Below are 18,915 nucleotides of genomic sequence, written 5' to 3'. Positions count from 1 at the left end.
CAATCAAATAATTGCGCGTCTTTTTTAACTTTTGTAACTAAGGGACGGCTATGGTTTGCGTCTGATGTTGCATATGACATAATCAAACTCGCAGAAAAAATTTTTAAAACAGAACTTAACGTTGGATTTATGGGAAATATTAATTTAAAAAATAGAATAACAGCAATAGCTATAAAATATTATATAGACAAGATCTCTTTAATGTTTAAACCTTTACATCCAATAACAGATACCTCAAATCAATGGGAAGAGTTGTATGAAATTCAAATTATAAAATTCATGATTGATTCTTTTTGTAAAGTAAGATTAAATGCATATGCAAAAACTAGCACTTTACAATATTTAGGGAAAAAGGCAAATCTGCGACAAAAACTGCATAAAACAATATTGTTTTATCACATTTGAAATATGCTTTTCTACATTTTTATTTACTCTCTCTCTCTTTCTTTTTTTGCGTTTATTAACAAAATTTTTTTATTTTGCAAGATAAAGAAGAAATTTTTGTTATATATTAATATATTTTATAATATATTTTAATATTTTGTTTTTTATATATATACATATATGTACTGTTTATGCATGTTACACATGTTTTCTGCATTGTACAACTACATTACTTAATTTTTTTTAAATAAATATTATTCTTTGTGCTAGCATTCTTTTTATTATGTTTTTTCTTATGCTGTTGTTGGCTATATCTTGGCTCTCTTTTTAAAATAGCATGAAAAAGGGTGATTTCAAATTACTATTACTTTTCAATCTTTCATTTACATGTTTATTAATTTAAAAAGCTTTCTGTACTAATATTTCATACAATTTATTTCTTACTGCAATTAAAAAATTACAATTTCTTATAAATTAATTATAAATTTCTTTTGCCGTAGGTACAATGAAAAAATTTAAAGGTCGCATCCTTAAATGATGAAAATTAAATAAAATATTTACAAAAGGTCGGAAATAAACAAATTCTTAAGACATTAACTCGAAGGGCAAATCAAGCATTTTTCATGTAAAAATTTAAATATAATAATAATATTTGCTGACATATATAATTGTTCTAATGTTACCGTTATATACATTTGATGCCTCAATTAAAAATATCTTTTATCATATTTAATTATATCTTTATGTTTAATTAAATCTTTTCTTATATTTAATTATTCCTTTTTGTTGAATTAAATTTTTTATTATATTTAATTATATCTTTTTATTTTTTATTAAATTTTTTATTATATTTAATTATATCTCTTTATTTTTTATTATATTTAATTATATCTTTTTATTTTTTATTAAATTTTTTATTATATTTAATTATATCTTTTTATTTTTTATTATATTTAATTATATCTTTTTGTTTAATTCTACAATCTTAAAGATTATTTTATTCTTACATTTTATGTTAGACGTGTAAAACAATATATATACATATACAGGGTATCCCATTTTAAATAACGACCTCAAATATCTCCCGAACAATACGTTTTACAGAAAAATGTTTCAGACAAAAGTTGTATGGTTTCGAGGGGGCCATAAGGTGGTACCATTGGTTTGACCTTGAAGAGTCATTTGAAGGTCACGTGAAGGTCACCTTGAATTTTTCAAATGGAACATCCTATATATTTTTGCACATTCTTGTAGCTCATCTCGGGAGCTTTCCAAAATACTATAATTAAGTGAGTTTTCATTAAGTACTTTCCGAGTTATGAGGCTTGAAATAATTTCTTAATTTTACATAAACCGTAAAATATCTTGTAAAATATTCATTTTTCGATTATCTTACCTTAATACTTTTACGTACAAAATAATGAGAGGAATCAATTGGTGTAAAGAAAACACATAATTGTTTCGAAAAAAAAAATGTAATTGTTAATTGCAAATTAACAATTACAATTACAAATTTAACAATACAATTACAACATTTCGTAAAACAGTGATATCATTAAAATGCTTTTAAGTAAGCTGAATGCAAGTTGCGAGATCACCATCCTTCATAGAGACGTTTATTCGTTCTATCATATTGGACCGAATGGTAACTTATAAAGGCTTGCAAGTCCTTGCGAACGACAGAAGAATAGACATTACCATCAATACAGGATATGTATTCGAATGGTGGAAAATCAAGTATGTCAGTAATTTCTAAGAAAATAATTATAAAAATAATTTATATTAATTTTTTAAGAGGAATCCTCAAGTATCCTTCTCCAAGAATTCCTTAAAAATCTAACTAAATTATATACGTCATACATTAAATAGATTTATATCCATGGAACAATCAAATATATGTTATATATAATAATCTTACAAAAAATATTTGGTATAACTTATCTCTTATTACATTGTTAACTGTTTACACAGGATTACAAGAACTAAATATAAATAATAAGTAACTATTAATAAAGAGAAAAAGACAAAGAGAAAGAAAAAAGGAAAAGAAATATTTTTTTCTCTTGCATAGCAAATGAAAATTCCATAGGCGAGATTAAAAAAATATATTTTATTTATTTTTAGATACTTATATCCCTATTTAAGATCATACAATTGCGTAATAGCGCAACCAAAGAAACCGGCTTCCGAATTTATGAAGGTAGTAACTTTTCTGTCGCCGGGAGTAATGGTGAAATTAATCGGGATATGTTTGTTAACTTTCGTAGTTTTTGTAAAAAGCGTGGGATATATAAAGGCTGGGCTAGAGGTGATAAGACTTGCGCTAAATTAATAATAAATTTTTTATGTATAGTTATGTATGTCTTGAATCTTATTTAAATAAATATGCTAAATTATTTTATAAGCTACTAAAGATACGAAAAAATTTTTTCTAAGTTATTTTATTTAGAAACTGAAATTATATATCTATAGTATTACCTAATTAGTTTTTTGTGATAATGATAATAGAAGAAGTTTTAAAGACAATTTTGTTCTTTAAATGATATATTTTCCATCTTTTATGTGATATTAATTGTTGAAGTGAATTCAGAAATCTACTTATTAAAAATTATTCAAAATTATAAAAGATTGTAAATTAATGAAACAATTTTTTAAAAGTAAAACATAAATACTACTAAATTATATTAAATTCATTATAAATTAAACGTCATTATATTAAATTAACATTATATTAAACATATTGGTAAATATAAAGGATATTTATTGAAATTTAATAAGAAAGACGTTTAATTTACAAGCTTCGATGATTTTAAATAACTTTTTATTAAGTTATTGTTTTAATAAGCGATATCACATTAAGAGCAAAAAATATCATGCTCAAAAACATTTAATTGACTTTTAAATCTTTTTTATTATTATTATTATTATTATTATTATTAAGACCTTTAAAAAATTATACAATAATATTATCATATAACATTACCGAGCAATTTTTATATGAACTTGTAATATTCCGTACATTTAATTGTTTACATGATAATAATACAAATATTTTTATAATCTTTACAAATACATCTTCTTATTATTTAGGAACATCTTTATATCATACATAAATTACTATATTTATTTTAAAGTAAAGCATCTGCTATATTTGAATTTTAATCACAAATTTTTTATAATAAAATGGTATGAATTTAATGATATTTTAAGATATAAGTGGTACATATTAATTTAATTGGTACTTCTTTTTAAGATGCCGATTACACTTTATATGGACCGAAGATGTTTAAGAATATGATTGAATATGATCCTGTACTCTAATCGCGTTACAAAATAATTAACTACAAAGATTGCATCGAACATGTCCAAAATTCGTCGACCGCTGTATGTGTTGGAGACTGCTACTCTTTGTACTACAGAATCAAAAATCGAGATCTTATTAAATCAAAAATGTTGCGTCCGATGATACGATCGTATATCATCCGTGAGAATTGGCCACTGTACAATCGCGCGAATGATGTTATACATCGAATGATGCAGGCTGGCTTGATTAAAAAAGTTCAAGATGAATTTCTCTTGGAAATCAAACGCAAAAAAGAGAAACGTATCGCTTTAATGAAGAAAAGCTTCAGTGTAATGTCACTAAAGCAGTTAACGTTCAGTTTTTATATTCTTGGATTTGGATTGGCTTGTGCCATTATAATCTCTGTGCTAGAGTTGGCAATCGGTGGTTCTATTCCCGTTAAAACAGGAATGTAATCGGAAGAAAGAAAAGAAAAATACGAGAAAGAAAAATGAATCTGGAACAAATAGTGAACTTTCGATATTAGCATTAAAAATCGACTTGCAATTTAAAAGATTGTATAAATGACAATTAGTCTCACTGAAGAAACAATACATATCTAAATTAGGTACATCAACAGAGAACGAAAATCAAAGACAATATGTGTCAAAACACTTGTATACTCTTGAGTTTAATCCTGAATTTCTCACAGTTCAAGAGAATTAGCAAAATATTTATGTTAAAGTCACAGGATAACTGGACCTCTTCTTAAAAAAAAAAAGAAAGACAACTAAACCAGTTGACTTGCTATTTTATATATTTTGCTTTTCGATTTGATATTAATATTTCTGTCGGATTATATATATACACACACAGGGTGTATAAAAAGTACCGGGACGGTGAAATATCTCGAAAACTAAGCATTTCAGAAATAAATGTTTCAGATAAAAGTTGTAGGATTTCAAAAGATCTATTTACTGGCGCTATGAGTTTAACCTTGGGTGGCGTCGCCAAGGTCAGAGCAAGGTCACCTAGAATTTTTTAAATGTTAATTGTTAATTGCAAATTACATATTTTTTCTTCGAAACAACTGTGTTTTCTTTACACTAATTGATTTCTCTTGTTATTTTGTACATAAAAGTATTAAGGTAAGATAATCGAAAAATAAATATTTTACAAGATATTTTACGATTTATGTAAAATTAAGAAATGATTTCAAGCCTCATAACTCGGAAAGTACTTAATGAAAACTAACTTAATTATAGTGTTTTGAAAAACTCTCGAGATGAGCTACAAGGGTACGCAATAAAAAATAGGGGGACCCATTTAAAAAATTCTAGGTGACCTTGCTCTGACCTTGGCGACGCCACCCAAGGTTAAACTCATAGCGCCAGTAAATAGATCTTTTGAAATCCTACAACTTTTATGTGAAACATTTTTTTTCTGAAATGCTTACACGAAAAAAAATGGAATTGTTGAATTAGCAAAGCTACACTTTGCTGCATAAATTTAATATTTATAACTAAGCAGATTTGTTAGTGTAGCAAGAAAATTACATCTAAAAGCAATTGTCAACATATTCATAGAACAAACTCAGTTTTAGTATCATTCTAGTAATGCAAATTAGTTAATATAGAAAACTAATATGAATTTAAAAAATATAATCCGATAATTTTAATAAGACACGATGCTGCAGTTACAAACTATTAACTATTACTAACAATTATAACAGTATTAAACAGTTGAAAATATCTACTTTTAGTCTTTTTAGCAAAATTAATTTTAATGTTTAATGATAATTTCTTTAATCATTATTAATAAATATATTGTAAAGAAATTTGTTTTATGTATGAATAACATTTATAATTTTATTTAAAATTTATTACTATTATATTATTAAAAACGATCGACCGTCACTTTCGTTGCTGGCTTGAAAAAAAGAAGACAGAAAACAGTATATCTGTCTTCTTCTACTTTTTCGGAATCGCCAAGCAAGTAATGCCAGTTTCGAGACGCTACCCGCAGCGCACACAAAGAAAGAGCCGTGTCTGTGTAGCTCTCAGCGCTCGGCTAGCTTTGGGTAGAAGAGTACAGACATATGATCTGCTGTCTCTTTCGCAGCTATAGCTCGGGAAGCGCGTGCGCTGCAGGCAGCTTCTCGAAACTGGCGTCAGTAGCGCCGAGCTTACATCCCACTAGACATGAAACGTACATGTAATGTTTCAAATTGTTTCATATAGATTCCAAGTGATACATTCTATTTGTATGTTTTAGACATATTTCATAAACATTACTATTGAAATATTTCACAATTGCTTATATTATAAATGTTTCTAAAGCAATGTTACAGTTAATACATCTTTTAAACAATTCAAAGTTGCGTTTTATGATTTGTTAATTTCGATACATTTATTTTATATTATTTTATAAATATTTACGAAACATAATTTTGAAATATTTAAAATACATATAATTTGTAATATATTTGAAATGTTCTCAATATAAATAATTATGAAATGTTTCAATTGTAACACTTAAAAACACTAACATTTCGTAAAAATTTTATTTAAAATACGTATAATGGTTATTGCATATATATGTATATTTTCAATTACATATACAACACGTTTATAATAAATTATATTTAGTTACTCCTCATGTTAAAATTCTTATTAATAATACTGTCAAAGCATTTTTCGGAAAACGCGCCTATTATTTTGAACATGCACACATGAGTATATTTCAATATGTATGTGCTCGCACAATGGGTCTTTCTTTCACTCTAACTAATTGCACTAGTGCAACAGTGCAGCTGAAAAGAACAGACCCAACGTACGGAGTGTTCGAGGCAGCGTGTCGTTCGCAGTTCGCAGTGTGGTTTCGCGGTGTGCATTTGTAATTTACGTGTGATAAAAAACTATTATTATATCTTTGACATTTTCTTCTTATATGTTCTTTTCTCTGTGTACGCGTCTAAAATTTGTGATATATAGTGCAAAATGAGTACACGTGAAAGTTCGAGTCAATCATCAAGTTTAGTATGTATTTTATCTGTACATTATATATATAGAAATTACTTAATTATTATAGAAGTATTATATGTAATAAATTTCTTATATGTTATGTATCTTCTAACACTTATTTATACCGTAAATAAGAAATTACAAAAATTGTATCAGTGATCCTAACCCTAAAAATCGATTACATCTCAATTTATAACCTTTTTTTGTTTACAATATATGTGTTAGAATGCATATACGAAATAGAGATTACTTTTATTGTGCAATATTTATTTATATTCTATTTTTATTCTAGATACCACAACGGAAGAAAAAAGAAATATCAAAGGTTACAAATAGACATTTCCGTAGGATTGTTCATAATGAATATGCTAAGACCAGAGAACAACTACTGCATGTTATTAATAATAAAATACAGCACTCTTCTAATAATGAAAAATTTAATGAAAAAAATTATAATGAAAATATTTTAAATACAAACAATAGTAATACCGATGGATATAAAAATATTAACTTAGTTAGCAATTCTTCTGAAATTAAACCAACACATTTTAATGTTGATAAAGATATATTTAAGTCGCAGAATAAAATTGCCTTAGCAGATAAAATTGCTCATTGGATTATTAAAAATAACATCTCGCATAATTCTGCAAATGAATTATTATCAATAATGAAATCAGAAAACTTGCTTGTTCCAAAAAATTGTAGAACATTGCTAAAAACTCCTTCATTATGTAATATTGTAAATATGCCACCTGGTGCATATATACATTTAGGTATTGAAAAAGGCATAATTGAAAAGATGAAAAATACATTAACAGAGAATTTAGAAATTTTACCGTTAACAATTAATATTGATGGCTTACCATTGAGTAAATCATCAAAGAGTCAATTTTGGCCTATTTTAATGTCAATTGATTTATTAGAAATTGCAGAACCTTTTATTGTAGGTATTTATCATGGATTAAAAAAACCAGAATCGGTAATGGATTTTTTAAATTTATTTGTGGAAGAATATTTGTTTTTAAGAGAAAATGGTATTACTATAAAAAATAAAGTTGTTAGGCCAATATTAATAAAAATTATTTGTGATGCACCTGCTACAGCATTTGTTTTATCAATAAAATCTCATACAGGGTATTTTGGTTGCAATAAATGTATGCAAAAGGGTAAATATCTTAGAGGCAAAATGACATTTCCAGAACTCGATGTCACATTAAGAACTAATGAAAATTTTGCTTTACATTCACAACAAGAACATCATAAAGGTTCTACTCCTTTAGAAAAGATAGGAATTGGTTTAGTTAGTAATGTGCCGCTCGATTATATGCATTTAGTATGCCTTGGTATTATGAAAACACTTATATTGTTTTGGACTGGAAAAAAGGGAATAAGTCAATTAAAATTAAATGATCATGATATAAATTCAATATCAAAAAGTATGAAAATTTTTCGAAAATATATTTCTGAGGAGTTTTGTCGTCTACCAAGAGCTATAGAAGATGTAGAACATTGGAAAGCAACAGAATTTAGACAATTTCTTTTATATACAGGTCCCGTTGCATTGCAAGGAAAATTGCCTAATATTCAATATAAACATTTTTTATGTTTACATATTGCTATAAGAATTTTATGTTCATCAGAGTGTATTAGGCTTAATGCATATGCAAAATCTTTAATTCGATATTTTATTGAAAAGTACAAAAAAATATATGGGAAGGAATATATTACATATAACGTGCATAATCTCTTGCATCTTTGCGATGATGTATTATTATTTGGAAAACTTGATAATTTTAGTGCATTTAAATTCGAAAGTTATATGAGTCAAATAAAAAGAAAAATGAAGAATTCGCGGTATCCCTTACAACAAATATATAATAGAGTTGTTGAAGATAGAAAGCTAACATCTGCTAACAAGTTTAATTTACGTGAAAAAGATGACAACCCTTTAATAATTAATGAAAATGGAAAAATTTATAAATATTATAAAAAAATGTCTTTTGAAAATTTTACAATATCACTAGCTCAAAGAAATAACTGTGTTCTTTTAAGAAATTCTAATTATATGCTTATTTCAAATATTTATAAAAATGAAAGTAATAACATAAAAATAACTGGAAAAGTTTTTCAAAATATATCAAATTTCATAGAAAAGCCTTCATTTAGTTTAGCTATAAAAGTCATTGATATACATGAAACATCAAATACATCAACATTTGATTGTAAAGATATAAAAGCAAAATGTTTAATTTTACCAATGAATGATAAATTTGCAGTAATTCCATTATTACACAACAATTTGTAATATCTATTGCATAGTAAAGTATTATGTTCACACATGTAAAGTTTAAATATTATTTTGACATTTAATAATTTTTTTCTAATTTATATTTAATTAAATATGTCACTTTTTGTATCATTTTAATCGTAAAAAAATGTTATTATGATTAATAATAAATTAAATTTTAATAGTAGTTTAATATAAGTGCTGTATAGAAAATAACAGTAGTAGTTAATTTTGTCTGGTCTTTTAAGATAACATTTGTCATCATTGTTATATAAAAAAGTATTTTTAAGTTAAGTATAATTAAATAAACTTTTATAAGTATAATTAAATTCTTAAAATTTGCATTTTTAAACAATATATTGTTTGCAGTTACTTTATTCTGTTGTAAAATTTAATGCCGAGTACGAGGAAGACGAAATATATTCCGTAATACCAACTATATGGTTAAAAGAAAATGACAAATATTCCTATTGGCCTAAAAAGGACACTCGGAATTGCATCATTAAATGTAAAAAACCTCAGAATGATTGGATTATGCACCCGGTTACCGTAATTGATAAATATGGTAAGTATATTTGCTTACATGATTAATAATGAAGAGCAGCATACATACATAATTTTATTATTATTTTGTGTATGTATTTAATGTATGTATAGATGTATGTAAGTATATATGTATATAGGGTGGTGCCAAACGGTTCAGCCACTTATGAACAAATTGCTTCTGATAAACATCCAGAAATGCTTTTATAAAAAATTAAACATAGGTCTAAAAAAAACTTAAAAATATATTTGAGTGTTAACTTATTCAAGGAATTTTTAGGTACATATGTTTTAAAGAAAACTTTATATTCAAATTTTTTGTCAAATCATAAAGTTTGGTTGGAACTTTTGACACCTCGTATGTATATAAATTTTTATTTTGTGTGTGTGCAAAATATTAATGACCTCTTGAAAAATATTAATTTGTATAGATTCATATAAACGTGCTCTCCAAAAGGAAAGAAGGTTAATGGAAGACAAAAGCAATACCGAATCGGAATCTCAATTAGGCCGTGGATTAAGAAATAAAAAAGTTTCAACTCGCATTTTAGAAAAAAATGAAAATGGTATAAAAATTTTCTTTGATGAAATTTATTGGAAACTATTTTTTGTGCTTGATAAATGAATATAATTATTCTCTTGAGTGTTATTTTACTTTCATATAAGATAATTCTTTTTTAGATAATATTAATAAGTAATACTAAACATAAATAATATTTTTCAGATAACTCTAGTACTTCAAGTAAAAATGAAATCAGCGATAATGATTCTATTCCTGAGTTAAATGAAAATATACAAGGTGTATAATAGCGATATTCTATATTTATTTTTTTACTTTATATGAAAATATGTTTAATGAAATCTATTTAATGAAATCTATTTAATGAGATCTATTTTAATGAGATCTATTTTATTTATATGAAAATATATTAAAACATGAAGAGTTAAAATTTTAATAACGAATGTGTTTTTCAGATAATGATGTCAATCAATTTGAAAAGAATATTAATAATAATGATCTCAATCAAGTTCAAAGAAATATTAGCGATACACAATTAGATATTAATGAGATTCCTATTATTATAGAAGCAGAGGACAATGTTATTCCTACAAAAGATGATATTCCTGTAGACAATTGTAGTAAGTTTTAGCTTTCAGCATTTACACACACACACACACACAAATACACACTATAATTATAGAAATAGAAATAAAAACATAGATACAAATCATATTTATTTTTTACAGCTACTAGAACTCTAAATACTATATTAGGAAATATACTCGAAATAAAATTAATGTGTAGACGAATAGACGAGCGTTTACATATTTTAGAAAATAATGGCAATAATGTAAATATTCACCGTAATATTAACTTGCTTCCACCATTACCAATGAATTGTCTTGAAAATATTAATAATTTTGAAATTATATTAGTATCTGAGGAAGCACAATCACAGCTGGTATGTACAATTTTATCTTTGTTTTTAAATTGATATTTAATGCGTTAGGAATATGATCAATAAATAATAATATTTTAGGTTAATATGTTAACTATGATTGGTGGAACAAATGAGAAAGATGCAATGAAGAGGATATTGCAAAAATTATTCACAAATAATTTGGCTTCAAAGTGTTCTTGGACAGGAGCTAAAAATAATTTTAAATTAAAAGATTTGAAACTAATTATGTGCATGAAGAGTAAGTTGTATACAAAATATTGTTTCCCCATATCTTACACATATTTTATTTTTTATTTATTTTATTTTTGTATCTTATAAATATTCATTTCTTCAGATGCCATTAAAAATATCTGTCTTACTATAACAGAAGCACAATTTGAGGAGATTTTGAAAGCATGGTTTAGACAATCAACTCTGCGATTAAATCGTGAAAATGCAAGAAATGAAAATGCAAGGAATGAAACTGCAAGAAACGATACTGCGACAGACGACGTAAACATATAATGTTTTCATTTTTATTTTTAAACAAAAAATTTGATTTTTTATTCCACGAGTTTATTTTCTATAGCATTTAATATATGAAATTAATAATTATATAATTAATTTAAATTAAAATAATATATTTATATAATGGCAATAATTATTTTATATAATATTTATATTATTTTAAATACTTATTCTTTTTTAAACGCATTTAAGTGATTAAATTCTTACATTTATTTAATTTCAGTTGCAATTTACGAAAGTTTAGTTAAAAGTTATAAAGTTTTTAAAATATTTTATTATAAAATACTATACATGTATATAATTGTATATACAGATATAAAATAATTATTTTTTATTTTAGTATTAACGATATAAATATTTATATATTACGTAATACTTTAATATTATGCTATGATAATAAGAAAGAAGTTTTTTTTGCTTTATCTATGTTTTGTTTCAAATATAATATTTTTCATAGAGAGTTTACGATCTTCAATTTATATTAATTTATGTTATGTATAAATATTAAATTAAAATAATAATTATTTTAATAAATTGCGAGTTATACTTATGCAATTAAATAAATAAATGTATTATTTCATGAAATGTTGTTATTACGTCCATTTCAATTCCAATTTGCTTATATATAGTCGGTGATTATATATAATATAATTGTTAACAGTAAGAACTTTTAACAACATAACTTTGTTGACTTTAATCTATTTTTACGTATAACATATTAACATAACAATATATATTATACTTAAAAAATAGTTAAAATAGTTAAAATAGTTTAAATCGGTACATTATGTAGTTAAAAGTTTTACTATTGACTATAAATATATTATTGTGTATGTAGCTGTAAATATATTATAGTAATATACCATAGTAACATTTAAATACTATTTCCACAAAATGTTTATGATACAATATCAAGAAATGTTTCTATAATGTTTCTTATGTAAGTATCTGAATGCGGACATTAACCGTTTATGTTACCTCTCTAAAATGTTTCTGTATACATCTCTAAAACAATTCACGTTACAAAGAAACATTATCGAAACGTATTAAATACATTACTTTGTATAGTGGGATGCGATTTTCGCTTTCGTTAAGTGCGAAAGTCTTTTGTTTCGTGCGTGGTGATGTTACATGCAGCCAAGTGTATAACTTTGTGGAAAAATGTATGAAACAATACGAGCATTACTAGAAAAATGGAATTTTCACTGAAGAAATTATTAAGGAATTTGAGAGTAAGTAAGGAAGAAATCATTATTTAGATAATACTTTTAATCTCTTCGATACGGTGCTCGTCAACTACGTAGTTACTAGTTGTGTAGTTAGCCATTAGTTGTTGGCCGAGAGCAAATGTAGCAGTGTAGCAAGTGTTGGCATGAGATATTTTTGTAACACGTGTTTTATAATAAAGCATGAATGTGTATAATTTATTTAATAAATAAAAGTAATAATTTTGAAAGTTTAATGAAAAAATTAAAAATTATATTGACATATGTACAATTGTTGGTCGTCGATTAAAATCGACGCTTGTACCGAAGAGGTTAAGGAGTTCTTGCTATGATAATCTTAATATTTAATCTTAATATTTTATGATTTTTATTTATCATTATTATCTATTGGTTCAAGCTTTAATATTTAATATACTTTTAATTTTTAATATAGTAATGTATTAAAAATCTGTGCAGGAAATGATATTACAATAGACATTCTTGGATATCTGACTAATGACGATATAAAAAGATTAATACCAAAAATTGGTGCACAAATTTGTTTCCAGGAAAAATTTAAAAATTTTTTGAGTAGAAAAGAAGTAAGAAAGTGGAGAAATTAAATATAAATTTTAATTTTCCTTAAATATTTTTAAATATAAAAATTAAATGTTTTTTTATAATTTTAATAGGCTAAAGATTTTGAAAAAATACAAGAGCAACCTGTATATAACATAAATAGAAATAATGATAATTCAAATGAATCAAATAAAGATAATATAAAAAATATCGATTTAATCGATGATATTAATCAAAATATTAACACTAAAGATCCATTAATTCTAAATGTTGCTTCGATAACATGTGATAGCAACGATTGGGCCTATCCTGAAAATGAAGTGAATATATTATTTGTAGAAAACGAAAAGGAAAATCAAGGTAAAAATTTAATTATAATAATTAGAATCGTTCAAATTGTGACTAGAATTATGAATTTTTATATTATAATTTACTCTATTACATTAATTGAGTTAATTTTTATGTTATGTGTATATTTTCGTTATTGTTTTTATATTATATATATATAGTATATAATAAAATAATAAAATATAGTATACACTAAAATAAAATAATATAGATATAAAGTATACAATAAAAGTATACAATAATAATATACATTAATAATTTTTAACTTTTAAAAAATAAACAGCAAAAATATTGATTATTTAAAAAGAATATTATTTTAAAAATATATCTTATATGTGTATGTATATAGATATATATATATGTATATAAATTAATAAGTTAAATTTTTTCACAGATAAAGCCCAAACCCAATTACGGGAGAAAACATCTAAACTAAGATTGAAATCTTTACGATCCGGTAATCAAAGCATTCAAGATTATATCAAACTCTATTCTGCTTTAGAAGAACCTCAGGGATACACTTTGGTAAGAATATATAAAAATATAATTTTCTTTTATTTTTTTTTTGTCAATTGATATTCCTTTAATATTCGAATTTTTTATACAAATTTTATATACAAATTTTAATATCATTGAATAATTATAAACTTCGATTTAAAGATCATTGTGACTATATGTTAAAAAAGATTGGAAAAAAGACGAGTTTTTTAAATAGAATAGGAAATTGTATATCGGCATATATTAGATGTATTGTATATAAGGCAATCATAGCACCTCATTTCGAATATTGTGCAACGGTGTTAATGAATAAGAGAGAAACACAGCTGGATAAATTGCAAGTAGCGCAAAATCGGGCAATGAGGGTTATATTACAGTGTGATAGGTATACCAAAGTGGAACATATGCTGCAAGCGTTGCAGTTCATGTCCGTAAGACAGAGGCTATACTATAATGTATGTTTATTTATTTTTAAGATTGTAAGGAATTTGCTGACAGAGCAGCTACGAAATAGACTAGAAATAGTAGGAAATGTAAGTGAGAGACAAACGCGACAGGCCAGAGATATTGCAATACAATTTCGCAGAAGAAGAAGTGCGCAAAAGAGTATGTTTTATGAAGGAGTGAAATTATATAATGATTTACCAGCCGAAATGAAACATTGTGATAGGATCGAACCATTTAAGCGAATGTTAAAGGAATATATATCATTTAATGTTATTTAATGTATTTAAAATTGTATACTACAAATAGCTGAGAAAGCTAATAAAGGTCAATCTCTCTCTCTCTCTCTCTCTCTCTCTCTCTCTCTCTCTCTCTCTCTCTCTCTCTCTCTCTCTCTCTCTCTCTCTCTCTCTCTCTCTCTCTCTCTCTCTCTCTCTCTCTCCTCTCTCTCTCTCTCTCTCTCTCTCTCTCTCTCTCTCTCTCTCTCTCTCTCTCTCTCTCTCTCTCTCTCTCTCTCTCTCTCTCCCCCCCTCTCCCTCTCCCTCTCCCTCCCTCTCTCTCTCTCTCTCTCTCTCTCTCTCTCTCATTCGCTCACTCACCTGTAATTTTTTTTTTTTTTTACGAGAGAGGGAAAAATGCATTTTATGCATACCCACCGGTCGATCCAGTGAGTTATGTGGGACTCGAGTACCAAGTCGAATTACCAACTCGATACTCCCTACCCACTAAAAACCCCTCTCTTTTCACGAATTTCCTTTGACACACTGTCCCTCTGACTTCCCGAGATCTGTTTTCACATAACGTCAAAAAATAGTTATTATTACCTTGTTCGATGACTTTTGATGTATTGCTGTAATTGCTTGAAGGAGAAATGAATTTTCCGATAGATCGTACGTTCTCAAATTTAACGTAGATATCACGTTGCAAAAGACAAGAAATCCACACTAAATTATTAACTGAAAGTTTTTCTTTTTTCATGAACTGTATTCTTTTATAAACTTTAACGTAATCACATTTATTTACTTGTAACGCGGTCGCCTTTCTCGACGCTCCGGATCGGCTCGTCGGTTCGTCAGGATTCGAGAGAAGGGGAGAATCAAGCTTGTGCGAACAACGTGGATGTGGAAAAATAAATCTTTATTGTAGTAGCTAAATAGAATACAAAATGAAAGCACTGGAAGCTAGCTGGTCTGAGTGGATGTCGTATAATCGCGTGCGAATACCGCGCGGTGTACGGTAGCCTTATCTCTAGGTGTGTTACAGGCGGGCTCTGTACGTGATGATAAATATACAATGCGTGATGATATATATATATACAAGCAGACTTTATGGCGCTGAGCGATGGCGAAGCGCGCGAGCGGTACGAAGTTTAGTCTCACGCCAACGGAAGATCTTTTGCGCGCGTAGGTCGTATCGCGTTGCTACTAGGAATATCCACAAGGTCGCGTAATTTGTCTCTGCGTTACTGTACAGTCAACGGGGCTGTGTGTCGGATCAGCTCGGGAGCTGGAGACGAGAGAGAGAAACTTCGTCTCGGACTGATAGTGGTAACTGGAGACACCCGGTATATCGAGAAACACCTCGACCCGGGCTAGCCGCCGGAGACACCCGGTTGAGCCGCGAAACACCTCGACCCGGACGAGAAGCCGGAGACACCCGGTTGAATCGAGAAACACCTCGATCCGGACTGGAAGCATTTTCGAGAGACACCTCGGTTGCAGAAGATCTGTTCGGTAGGATCGCAGGACGGGATCTGGTCCCGATGTGTCGGCCGGGCCGGTTTATATACCCGGCCGGGCTTCCCCTTCCAACAGCGTTGTTCGGATAAGATATACGAGTGCGAAGAGGATAACAACAGTTGAGTGAAAGAGTGAAAGAGACAGCATGCATCAGGCGATGTGAGCAAACGAGAGAGTGTGTGTGCGAGCGAGAGAGAGCGGTTGAGCGAGTAAGACGTCCAGCAAACGTATGGAAGAGCGGGATGAAGGGCGTGCATGGTTGAAAGTAAATGAGTGATTAGTCCGATGTATAGTTTTATTAGTCGATTAGGAACGGTGCATAAGTGCACCGTTACATACTCACTCGATGAGACGAGAAATTTACTAATGACTCTATCACTAATCACTATTAATCACTGTCGAATAATAACTGTTGGCGATTAAAAATCACTCGATGAAAGAAACACGCGCGGACACGTTACTACACGACGCGACGACGCGACAATGCGACGATAATTACTCGGCGACTGAAAGCAGTTTTTTGTCATGGTAGGTTGCGGTAGGTTAAGGTACTACTGGCGCTATCGAACGCGATCATGTGTTCGATTGAAGAATGCGGTAAACATAATAAACATTTAACATATTAATATTATTATTATCATGAATGTGTGTGATATCCATACATGGTATGATATCTATTTAAAAATTAATTAGATTAAGTAAGTGTTTTTAAAATATTTATTACTTTTACTATTATCATATAAAATATTAATATTAAATATTTATTTAAGATAATAGTAAAAGTAATAAATATTTTAAAAACACTTACTTAATCTAATTAATTTTTAAATAGATATCATACCATGTATGGATATCACACACATTCATGATAATAATAATATTAATATGTTAAATGTTTATTATGTTTACCACATTCTTCAATCGAACACATGATCGCGTTCGATAGCGCCAGTAGTACCTTAACCTACCGCAACCTACCATGACAAAAAACTGCTTTCAGTCGCCGAGTAATTATCGTCGCATTGTCGCGTCGTCGCGTCGTGTAGTAACGTGTCCGCACGTGTTTCTTTCATCGAGTGATTTTTAATCGCCAACAGTTATTATTCGACAGTGATTAATAGTGATTAGTGATAGAGTCATTAGTAAATTTCTCGTCTCATCGAGTGAGTAAATAAATGTGATTACGTTAAAGTTTATAAAAGAATACAGTTCATGAAAGAAGAAAAACTTTCAGTTAATAATTTAGTGTGGATTTCTTGTCTTTTGCAACGTGATATCTACGTTAAATTTGAGAACGTACGATCTATCGGAAAATTCATTTCTCCTTCAAGCAATTACAGCAATACATCAAAAGTCATCGAACAAGGTAATAATAACTATTTTTTGACGTTATGTGAAAACAGATCTCGGGAAGTCAGAGGGACAGTGTGTCAAAGGAAATTCGTGAAAAGAGAGGGATTTTTAGTGGGTAGGGAGTACCGAGTTGGTAATTCGACTTGGTACTCGAGTCCCACATAACTCACTGGATCGACCGGTGGGTATGCATAAAATGCATTTTCCCCTCTCTCGTAAAAAAAAAAAAAAAAAATTACAGGTGAGTGAGCGAATAAGAGAGAGAGAGAGAGACAGACAGACAGACAGACAGACAGAGAGAGAATGTATGTGTTCGCATGTGTGTCTGTATGTGTATAGCGACCAGCTGATCGCAGCAGGCGCCCCGCGTAAGCACCCGCGTCTGACGGTGAATCGCGCCACCCTTGCCTGCCTCTTGTATTCGACCCGTCATACGTTAACTACTTCCTTTAATAATTCAAAAACTAAGCTTTGGACGAAATTTTGCCAAAGGAAAAATCGTCTTAGAATTCGGTCAAGATTATGTTTTTGCAAAAACATAAAGTTATTTAGAATCACCCTGTATACATACGTACTTATGCATACATTTGTAACATAAAATTATAATTAATTATTTCTTTAATATATATATATTTTTCATATTTTGTTCATACTTACTATAACTTAATAATTTTCAATGTAATAGGTTTCTAAAATTATTTATAACATTGTCTTGTTTATAGAAAAAAGAACAATCCAGCTTTTGTTAAAACTATCTTCTCTCTTTCCTGTACACTGCAATTGTCGAAAAAGGAAAAAATAATAATTGGCGACCATCATTATGTGAAGGACGAGAAGCATTTTTATGGGAAATTGAGGTATGAAAAGTTTATATTGTAACTTTTAATAACATTAAAATTTTAATTAATTACACAGGCCCACAAAAAAAAAATTTGTTTGACTATGAATCAGAACATAGTATTCCCATGTATTTTTCGACGCTGAATCCGAATCCGATGTCCGTTTTATCGTATCACGTCAGGTTTAAGGGCAATTCAAGGTCATATCGTTGAAAAGCGCCCCCAGACAGATTGAAGGTCTGAGAGTCTAACCTCGAGCTCTAAGACCCTAAGCGACTTTACTCCCAAACAACCCAAAGGCCTGAGAATAAATTTTTTGGAACGTTCAGTAACGATTTATATCTTTAAAAAATCAGTGAGTAAATCATTAAATAAGCGTGTTTGAGCTTTTTTAACCAGACACACACTTTTGTGTGTGTA

At 28.2% G+C, this 18,915-nt stretch overlaps 2 protein-coding genes across 5 annotated transcripts; both read left to right on the top strand.

Annotated features, from left to right (window-relative positions):
- The first annotated feature begins 6,479 nt into the window (after window positions 1–6,479).
- Window positions 6,480–12,075, top strand: LOC145964160 (uncharacterized). 4 transcript variants are annotated; one of them, XM_083086610.1, is made up of 10 exons: window positions 6,480–6,705; window positions 6,983–7,015; window positions 9,347–9,542; window positions 9,801–9,878; window positions 9,952–10,086; window positions 10,245–10,319; window positions 10,496–10,660; window positions 10,769–10,983; window positions 11,062–11,221; window positions 11,351–12,075. In XM_083086610.1, the coding sequence occupies exons 1-10, from the start codon at window positions 6,667–6,669 to the stop codon at window positions 11,485–11,487; spliced, it is 1,233 nt and encodes a 410-aa protein (XP_082942736.1). In that variant the 5' UTR covers window positions 6,480–6,666; the 3' UTR covers window positions 11,488–12,075. The 4 variants fall into 4 exon arrangements, with proteins under 4 accessions (XP_082942736.1, XP_082942735.1, XP_082942737.1 ...); XM_083086609.1 differs by having other exon boundaries at window positions 6,484–6,705; window positions 11,318–12,075; XM_083086611.1 differs by lacking the exon at window positions 9,801–9,878 and having other exon boundaries at window positions 6,488–6,705; window positions 11,318–12,075.
- A 487-nt stretch (window positions 12,076–12,562) lies between these two features.
- LOC145964583 (uncharacterized) lies at window positions 12,563–14,900 on the top strand. The gene is made up of 6 exons (XM_083087531.1): window positions 12,563–12,584; window positions 12,702–12,722; window positions 13,173–13,297; window positions 13,388–13,634; window positions 14,017–14,147; window positions 14,597–14,900. Exons 1-6 carry the CDS (start codon window positions 12,563–12,565, stop codon window positions 14,843–14,845), a joined length of 795 nt encoding a protein of 264 aa, XP_082943657.1. The 3' UTR covers window positions 14,846–14,900.
- The last annotated feature ends 4,015 nt before the right edge of the window (window positions 14,901–18,915 follow it).

Source organism: Camponotus vicinus, unplaced genomic scaffold (genome assembly GCF_025532165.1).
Source record: "Camponotus vicinus isolate PSW18456_S1 unplaced genomic scaffold, iyCamVici1.0 SCAF_13, whole genome shotgun sequence".
Taxonomy (NCBI): Eukaryota; Metazoa; Arthropoda; class Insecta; order Hymenoptera; family Formicidae; genus Camponotus; species Camponotus vicinus.
The sequence above is the reverse complement of the archived record's forward strand: the minus strand, read 5'-3'. Positions and strand labels throughout refer to the sequence as shown.